Source organism: Poromitra crassiceps (assembly GCF_964638095.1).
Source record: "Poromitra crassiceps genome assembly, chromosome: 7".
NCBI classification, from domain to species: Eukaryota; Metazoa; Chordata; class Actinopteri; order Beryciformes; family Melamphaidae; genus Poromitra; species Poromitra crassiceps.
The window spans coordinates 45177556-45187419 of NC_139628.1; the positions used below are offsets into that span (position 1 = coordinate 45177556).

Consider the following 9864-nt stretch of genomic DNA (forward strand, 5'->3'; position numbering starts at 1 on the left):
GGTTACGTACTGTTACTCCATAGTTCCTCCAGCTCCATCACACCAATCAGCCCTAGATTAGAGACAGGTTTGACAGTAGAGGGTAGGCCTGCACGATATGCCCCAAAAAATCATATTGCGTTTATACTGACAGATGTGATTGCAATGCGATATGAGATACGGTTTTAGTGGGAATGCTAATTTTTGTATTTCAATTTCACAGAAAAATTTCAATGTGATGTGATTTCTACTGGGGTCTGCACCCAACAAGAATGTTCCCCTTACATCTGGAGAATATGATTTGTAGGCCGTTGTAGCACCACAATGCTTCATTTAATGCTGTGTTGTGACACATTTGACCTGTATCAAATAATTGCAGCCTCCTGTGATTTGAATATTGCAGGACAGCCAAGCAACACAGCAGACAAAACAGGATCATGACGTCAACTCTTACGACTCAACTCTCTCCATTCCCACCCTGGTCCTTCTCTGCCTCACTCTCTTTCTCCACTCTCCCTTCTCATCCCATCTACAAAACCAGGTGGAGAAAATCACAGGAACGCCGCTTTGCCTTCAGAGCGCCTTCAGTCATCCTTGAAATGCTGTCGAGTCCTGAATAATGCGCGGTGGGATATTGGGACTTTTCTCCGAGAATGAAAGCTGGAAGGAAAGGTGGAAGTCTAGCTCCCGTAAAGGATTAGTGATGTTTACATGTGGTGACAGGGGAGGCCTGAAGGCTACAGTGTGTCATCACAGTATGTCTCAATGAAATCTCCACATAGCACACATTAATTTCACCATCACTTATACGCTTTGATAGTGCTTATTGCTGCTTTGTGTTCAGTCATGTGTGTGTGCGTGCGCACATGTGTGTGTGTGTGTGTGTGTGTGTGTGTGAGAGAGAGAGAGAGAGAGAGAGAGAGAGAGAGAGAGAGAGAGAGAGAGAGAGAGAGAGAGAGAGAGACTGAGTGAGTGACAGAGTGAGTGAGTGAGTGAGTGGTTGGGTAGTCTCTTAGAACAGACGAGTTGGCTTCCGCAATTTTCAAATGCTCTCGCCATACCGTCTGTACGTCAGACCCCCAGAACATGCACAAGGAAGTAGTGAAAAAAACCTTCAGACCGGAAGGAAGTTCGACGGAATCTGACCAATCACGACACGCGTGTCCACGAAAAATATGTTCCCCCCTGAAACTTAAACCGATGCAGGTTGCTAATGCTAGCAGTGCTTTAGAATTACCATGGAAGCTACGCCGACGAAACCGGTGAAATAAGACCCTGATAGACGTAAACGATGTATCCGCGGCTTGGAGGAACCTCGTGCAAGACGTGCACTTATTCCAGAGTTAAACGAAAGTGATGAGGTAAGTTGCTAACGTTACTGAGCTTATCGTTCGTCTTACTAATCAGCGTTAGCTAACGATAGCTACAGCAGTATACAGCTAGTTAGCTAATGTTAAATTCTGATTGCACGAATGAGCGGAAGTCCCGCCTTTCAACTTCCTCTTCCGTTTGGTGCATGATTCTCCCCCACGAAGTACAGACTGTATATAGCTGCATCTGCCGGATGTAGATAAGACAGTCTGTTTTAAGAGACTAGTGGTTGGGGGTTGGGTGTGTGTATCTGACTGTCCGCAGCTAATCTAGCATACTACTGGACCAATCAGCCTAATATGATAAGTGATTCTCATATTTTCTTTGGGTCTTTGGGTTGCAGTGATTCACAATTTTAGTTTGTGTTTATTTCTGTTCTTTGTGGCATTTTTCTAAAATAAAATAATATAGTTCAAACACTCTGCTCTCTCTAAATAATGATGACATAGCCCTAGCCTAAAAATTAAGTATATAGCCTATCATCATCATCATCATCATCTTCATCAGTATAGTTTGTTTGTTTCTCTGTCCCACTGTGATTGTCCACTGTGATGTCATAACTCCCACTGTGACATCATCAGTGATGTCATAAATCCCACTGTGACATCATCAGTGATGTCATAAATCCCACTGATGTAAATCCTACAGTGACATCATCAGTGATGTCATAAATCCCACTGTGACATCATCAGTGATGTCATAGATGCGACTATGACATCATCAGTGATGTCATGAATCTGACATCATCAGTGATGCTGGTGTCATTGACCACACAGAAGCCGAGCTGCGGGCAAGGCCGTGCAGCGGCCTGTCATTTTTGCTCTCACAGGCCGAGCTGCGAATGCGAGCTGCAGGGCCAGCTCAGCAAAATCAAGCACGTGTAGCGCGCGAGATCCCTAGTACAGTAAAAGAACAAACCTAAACATACAGGTTATCTTGGTTTATTTTTATGGTAATTCAATAACAGACACAATTTTCAAAAGACAAGTGATTTAAAAACAGATAGATTATCATCATAGAATGTGTTTCATTTAAAATGGCATCAGTGCACATAGATTAATCAACAACAGTGAAGAAGAGCTTGGTCAGTTGATTTTGTGCTTCTATGGTGAATATAATGGAGATATGACCATAATGTGACTGATTCTATGGTGTTTTCCTGTGAAATGCGCACCGCAGCATGGAGAGAAAATAGACCATGCTGACGCTCTAAATCGCGAGTAGAGCCCAGCCGCGTCGCCGCAAGCACCGAAGCGACCGCGGCTCCCTAGGTAAACCGCCTATATGGCCTATGGCTTGAGCAATGTGTGTGTGGTGTCATGGACAACCGAGCAACTTGAGCTGGGAGTGGCCAGTTTGTCAGGTGTGGCCACCTACTTATAGAAGTTCTCAATCTGCTCCATGTACATCTCCATGACCACTGGCCTTTTCAGCTTCATGGTAGGGCTCAGCTCTCCTCCGGTGATGGAGAAGTCCTGGTCTAGTACAATCCACTTCTGGATGCGCTGGGCGTTGGAGACCGCCTTCTCGTTGACACGGTTGATCCCCTCCTGAATGGCGTCATGGACGGCACGGTCTAGGCCACGTGAGATGTCAGAGACGAGCGTGGCGCTGCTACCCATCCTCCTGCACAGCTCCACGGCCTCCGCTGTGAGCTCGTCCTCTGGCGCGCTTGTCTCGCCGTTCTCCTGGCACTTAATGGTGAGCAGCATGGAGAGGAACTTCCTTTCGTCGCCGATCAGCATGGCGTTGCTGATGAGCGGCACGGCCTCCTTCACGGCATCCTCGATGGGGACGGGAGGGATGTTCTCTCCTCCTGCTGTGATGATCATCTCTTTGATTCGGCCAGTGATGAACAGGAAGCCATTCTGGTCGTGTTTGCCCAGGTCGCCGGAGTGCAGCCAGCCCTCTTTGTCCAGAGCCTCCTCCGTCTTGTCAGCCATGTTGAGGTAACCCATGAAGACGTGACGGCCCCAGAAGCAGATCTCACCGTTGTGCAGCACCTTCGTCTTGCAACCTTGGATCTCCTTTCCACAGCTGGTGAGCCTGAAGGTGTCGGGCTGGGCCATGGTGTGAGGACCAGAGCTCTCGCTCATGCCATACAGCTCGTACACGGGAATATCCAGGCTGAGGAAGTACTCCAGGGTCTCTTTGGAGATCGGAGCAGCACCTGTGTAGCACTTGTTGCAGCGGTCCAGGCCCAGGGCTTTACGCACATTGTTGAACACGAGCATCTTGGCCACACGGAAGTTGAATGGTTCGTGTACAGCTGCTCCGTTTTGGTTCATCTTGGTAAGATTAGTCTGCAGACCCACATCCTTTGCCCAGGCAGCAACTTTCCTGCGCACAGTGGAAGACCTGGCCCCGGCAGACTCCATCTTCTCCTTCATCTTCTCCCAGACTCGTGGCACGGCCATGAAGCCTGTGGGACGCACCTCCTTCAGGGTGTTTACCAGAGAGCCCTTGAGGGCATCTGGCTGGGCGAAGTGCGTAGCCCCTCCCACCGTCATGCTGATCCACATGTCAGTCATCTGAGCTGCGATGTGGCTGAGTGGCAGGTAGCTGACCACAGCCTCCTGAGCCTGGGTGGCGTCTGTCAGGCGCAAATGGCGGCTGGTGGCGAGCGCCGTCCATGTCACATTGTCGTGGCTGAGCATGACTCCCTTGGGCTGTCCTGTGGTTCCTGAGGTGTAGATAAGTGTGCAGCACTGGTTTGGCTTCTGGCTGGAGATGATCTCATCAAGGAAATTGTCTGGCTCATCACATCCAAGCTCCATAAACTCTGCCCACGTGTACAGATTCGGTCTCTTCTCTTTTAGAGCTTCTTTGTACTGGATAATTGCTTTCAAGTGTGGCAGCTGGTCTTTAACCTGAAGGATCTTCTGCAGCTGTTTGTCGTCCTCTACCACGATGACGTTGGCCTTGCAGTTCTCTGCTACATACTGGCACGCCTCTGGAGAGTTGGTGCTGTAGATGCCCACAGCAAAACCACCCGCCAAAATGGCACCGATGTCAGATATGAACCACTCGGGAGAGTTGAAGCCAAGGATGCCGACCCCGTGGTAGCGCTCCAGACCAAGCGTGAGGAAACTCTTAGCTGCAATGCGGCACTTCTCGTAGTAGTCTGTGTAGTTCATACTCTTCTGCTGCTCACCCTCCTTCCAGCTCAAAGCGGTGTAGTTGCCGAAGCGCTCCACGACTGAGGTGAACATCTGGTTTATGGTCAAAGGGGGCTTGGCAGCCATGCCAGACGTCTCCATCCTCAACTTCACCTCCCCGTTGCCCTGGGACGTCCACAGGCTGGGCTCCCCTGCTACTGGCACCGACTGGGAATCTGGGCGGTGGGCATTCACTATCTTTTTGCACTCCATGGCTCTAACTTGGCACACAGTGGCCAACAACACACGTGTGTGCTCTTAAATAGAACAATGTTATGACATCACTAATGACATCATCAGTGATGTCACTCTAGCAATTGTGATGTCATCAGTGATGTCACTCGAGCAATTGTGATGTCATCAGTGACTAAACAGTGACATCAGTGATTTGACATCAGGTGTGGTACCCTGTACTTACACTGTACACCCTGTACAAGTACTGTACAGGCTAAGTACGGGGTAAATTCACTTCTTGTACCCCGTTCTTACCCTGTAAGTACAGGTGTGGTACCCCGTACTTGTAAGTACATATTTGGTACCCTGTACTTACAGGGTAAATTCAAGTCAAGTCAAGTCAAGTTTATTTGTATAGCCCTCAATTCACAAGCATGTCCCAGAGGACTTCACAGAAAATATGTCTAGATAATTCTAGCTGACACAACAGTAGCAAATTACAATAGTAATGATAACACATTGAACAACTGATAAAGAAATATAGAAAATATAGAAATATAGGAGAGAGCGGAGGAGAGAGCAGGAGAAGGGAGGGAGGGAAATTCACATCTTGTACCCCGTACTTACCCTGTAAGTACAGGGTAGTACCCTGTACTTACCCCCAAAGTACAGATTGTGGTACCCTGTACTTACCCGCAAAGTACAGATTTGGTACCCTGTACTTGCAGGGTAAATTCACTTCTTGTACCCTGTACTTACCCTGTAAGTACAGATCTTGTTACCCTGTACTTACAGGGTAATTTGCCGGCTGTATTCTAAAGCGTTACCCACTCTTCTTGTATTCTGACACGACCTTATATATTTACTACTTACGTTGTAATTTGGGGTGACCACTGTATGAATTCACCTAGTGCAGCTCGAGGTAAGATTTCATTGAAGTGTCAGTGCTTTGACTTGAGTAGGATATTTTTGGTCTGTCCAGCTATTTTGGTGCTGTCTTCAGCTCCGTGCAGGGTGCATTCAACACCGACTCTTTTCCAAACATAATCCCTTGCTCCCCCTCTGTTTCCTCCTCCCCTGCTTCCCTCTTGTCCTCTCTCCCCGAGCCCCATGTCTGCAGCTCCTTGACAGGCCTGTCTGCTCTGCATGTCTCCCTGCTCCCCGGAGCACCACGGGAGGCAGAGCTGAGGAGACAACTAGGCGGGTGGAGGGAGAGAGACACAGAGAGAGCCAGAGAGACCGATCCTACAGTAGATGGTGAGAGTTGGCAAGATCAGACACCTGAATCGTGACTCCATGGATGGAGAGATAGGCTATGGTTACACTCAACTGCAGGACTTCATGCTCAGTAGCACATTGATGCTCATGTCTGATTATTTTTGGGGTAAGTGTTCATATCTATATAGGTTCTAATCACCATAACTGAGACCAAGATCTGCAGAGTAACTACGCAGTAATTATACATCACATCCATTTTGGTATATCTACTGTAACTCTTCTCACAATTGTGTGGAACACATTTCAGTTACAGTATGTGTCTTTTTTTTTTTTTTCAGATTTCCCCCGTTTTCTCCCCAATTGTACTTTGCTAATTCCCCCTGCTGTCCTGGTCGTTGCGCCACCCCCTCGGCTGATCTGCTCGTTGCTCCACCCCCTCTGCCGATCCGGGTATAGAGTTGTAGACTAGCACATGCTTCCTCCGACACATGTGCAATCACCATGCTGCTCCTTTTCCCCTTGATAGCGAGGAGTTTCACCGGCAGCACGTAGCACGTGTAAGATTGACTGTCAAATTATGAATGGAGCATTCAAATAATAATTCCATGCAGGTTGCATGCCTCTTTGTACCACATACTGTATCCATTTGGTCCAGAATAAAAAAGAAATGCAACTCGATGCCGCTTCTTGTTGTTCACACTGATTAGAAAACATCAGATGGGTGTCAACATATTTGAGACATTTTGGCTGCAGTGTGAACAGAGCCATTAGATAAAGACATGCTCATTCCACGTAGGCTATACTGCCAAGACCGGCGCGAGATGTTTGGCTCCCGCGCTGCGCGCTCTGGTGTCTCTAAAGCCATGCTGATGCAGATCAATTCTGCTCGCACCATCAAATGCAGCGTATAGTCGCAGCACACTAAAAACTCAGTAGTAGGTGTACAGTCGTGTGTGTAGTTTAATGGCAAGGATAGCACTATATAGCCTCCAGGCCTCCAGTTCTCGCTGCGGCCGCCCAAGTAAGTCGAAAGATTACTTCTCAATGCTGCATGAAATTTCAATGCTGCGAGCCACTTTTAGGTTCAACGATTGGGTTTGTTTTGAATGAGATGACTTGGCTGTGTTGTTTTCACACTGGCGCAGAAAACGAGAACTTGCCATATATAATGGAGGAGGATGGTAAATATAATGATTAACAATGCTTTCATCAGGAACAAAAGGGGTTAACCTCCACGGAGGGTTAACCTCCACGGAGGGTTAACCTCCACTGAAAACAAGCTGCAGGGCAGGAAGTGATGTTCAAAGGGCTTGTTGTGGCATCTGAAAGGGGAATTGGCAACAGGCAAGGCGAGCAAACGCAAACAGCGGCTTTGAAGTGTCTGGCTGTGTGGAGACGCCGACGCTTACGCGCCTTGATTAGCTGGGGAGACGCCCCCCCCCCCCCCCCCCCCCCCCCCCCGCTGCACATGTTGCTGTGATACTCTCACCAAGCAGGGGATGTGCTGATAGTCAGGGGCTCAGCTGGAGCTGTCTTCATCGCGTGTGTCTGTGTGTGTGTGTGTGTGTGTGTGTGTGTGTGTGTGTGTGTGTGTGTGTGCGTGCGTGCGTGCGCGTGCTGTATTTGTGGGTGTATGTATGTAATGTGCATGAGCAATGTGTGTGGGCATTCCAATCGGCAGAATAAAACGTTTTTGTTTTGTATTGTTTTTTTTTGCAAATCAGGGATGTAGTATATCAACCAATGTAAATTTGAAACAAAACATTGTCAAAATGTGTTTCTAAAATGTGGCATTTTACGTCTGCAAGCCTACAATCTCAAGGTAAATTTGAAACAAAACTGCGGTTAATTTGATGACCTCGCTGCCTTTTCAACGTTAAACGCAAATAAAACAACATTAAAGGGATAGTTCACATTTCTCAAAGTCTAGCCCTATTTGCTACTTGCCAATGATGATGTTGATTGGTAGAGTTCTTTCTCAGCACAATCCATCCTGTTCCTCATAGTAGCTCTGGGAAGTTGTGCAAAAACGAAGCAAAGGTCACTGGGGTCACGCTCCTGTATGTAGAAGCTGACTGAAGCTGACTGAAATTTACTTTGTGTGCAGTGTGGATGAAATTTTAGCGATCCTCAGTCAGCTTGTACATATAGGACCGTGACCCCAGTGACCTTTGCTTGCAACATCATCTTTGGTAAGTAGCAAATAGGGCTTTAAAAAATGTGGACTATCCCTTTAACAACGTTATGTTTACGCAAGTAAAACAATGTTGGTTATGTTTACTTTAGGCAAGTAAAACAACTTGGTTAAGGTTAGGATTATGGTTTGGCTTAAATATTTTCTTTTTAAATGTGACTCAGGGTTGAAATGTAACGCTGTGGATGACTGGGGATCGAACACGGTGTGAAAGACACGTTTTACACACATATTTAGAAACGTGATATGAAGGCATTTGGGTTCAGAGGTGTTCTGATTCTACGTATGCGTTGGTTGCAGCAACATACAATGCTGGCATCTTATTCTGCCGACCAGACTGGTGGGTGAAGTAGCGTAGTGTGTGTGTGTGTGTGTGTGTGTGGTGTGTGTGTGTGTGTGTGTGTGTGTGTGCGTGCGTGTGTGTGCTTGCTTGTGCGTGCGTGTTTGTGGGCACGTGCATGCAGGGCCACCATAATTGGATTGACAGCTCCTGGCGTGAAGGGTGCAGCAGAGTCAACTGGTGTGTCTTCCTAGAGAGCTCCCCTGGTGCCCTCTCCTCCCCCTCTCCCCTCCTCCCCCTCCTCTCCTCTGCCGTGTGTGTGTGTGCCCTCTCCTCCCCCTCTCCCCTCCCACCCCCTCTTCTCCTCTGCTGTGTGTGTGTGTGTGTGTGTGTGTGTGTGTGTGCCCTCTTCTCCCCCTCTCCCACCCCCTCCTCTCCTCTGCTGTGTGTGTGTGTGTGTGCCCTCTCCTCCCCCTCTCCCCTCCCACCCCCTCCTCTCCTCTGCTGTGTGTGTGTGTGTGTGTGTGTGCCCCCTCTCCCCTCACACCCCCTCCTCTCCTCTCCTCTCCTCTCCTCTCCTCTCCTCTCCTCTCCTCTCCTCTCCTCTCCTCTCCTCTCCTCTCCTCTCCTCTCCTCTCCTCTCCTCTCCTCTCCTCTCCTCTCCTCTCCTCTCCTCTCCTCTGCTCTGATCCTAATTGGTAGAGAAGGGACCAGCCAAGGAGCTGCAGCATGTGGTTGGTGGGCATCTTCCTCCTGAGAGAGAAGTGGGATTGTTATAGATTGTTTTGGTTTGTTTATTGGTTTATTTGATAGGATCCCAATTAGCTGCTGGTGAACAGCCACTACTGTTCCTGCGGTCCACACATAGACATCACATACAATTATAACATATATGATTACAAATAAAATGGGGAAAAATAACAAAGATAACAGCTGCACCAACAACAATAACCGTTCACTTCAATATTTCATTGCACAATACAAACAGTTTAAACTATAAAAAAAAATAGCAATTAGCAATTCCAAGTGGAAGAGAATTCCAACTTTTCTTTGTTCTCCAGATGTTACTCATTGAGTTTGGCAGTACAGCTGAGTGGGGGCTTTGTTAAGTAAGGGGCTTTGTTGAGAACAGATAAAACTATTAAATAACATGTCTTGTTGTATATGTGGTATGGTAAATGTAGAAACAACTGGTACATTCCCTGTTGTTCTACATTTACCATAGCATAATGTACTTTATGACTATATCATGTCAAATTCTGATATAGTTTGTTTGGTGACGTTATTAGAACTCAACAGTCACGTATAGTCACGAAGATAATTCCCCATTCATTTTCTCCATAGACATTTTGAAAAATCTTTTTTTTTTAGGTTTTAAGGCTGGAACCAAACCAACCAGCCACCTAGTGAATCGTGAATGACCATAAAACATTTGATTTGGAGCAAAAACAAAAAACAATTATTTTTAGTTTTTTGATTGGAAGCACGAC

At 47.2% G+C, this 9864-nt stretch overlaps 1 protein-coding gene across 1 annotated transcript; it reads right to left on the minus strand.

Moving 5' to 3' along the window:
• Positions 1–2723: 2723 nt before the first annotated feature.
• Positions 2724–4721, minus strand: LOC310779633 (long-chain-fatty-acid--CoA ligase ACSBG2-like; the record flags this gene model as incomplete). The annotated part of the gene is made up of 1 exon (XM_083640139.1): positions 2724–4721. One exon carries the CDS (start codon positions 4719–4721, stop codon positions 2724–2726), a length of 1998 nt encoding a protein of 665 aa, XP_083496265.1.
• Between the last annotated feature and the right edge of the window lie 5143 nt (positions 4722–9864).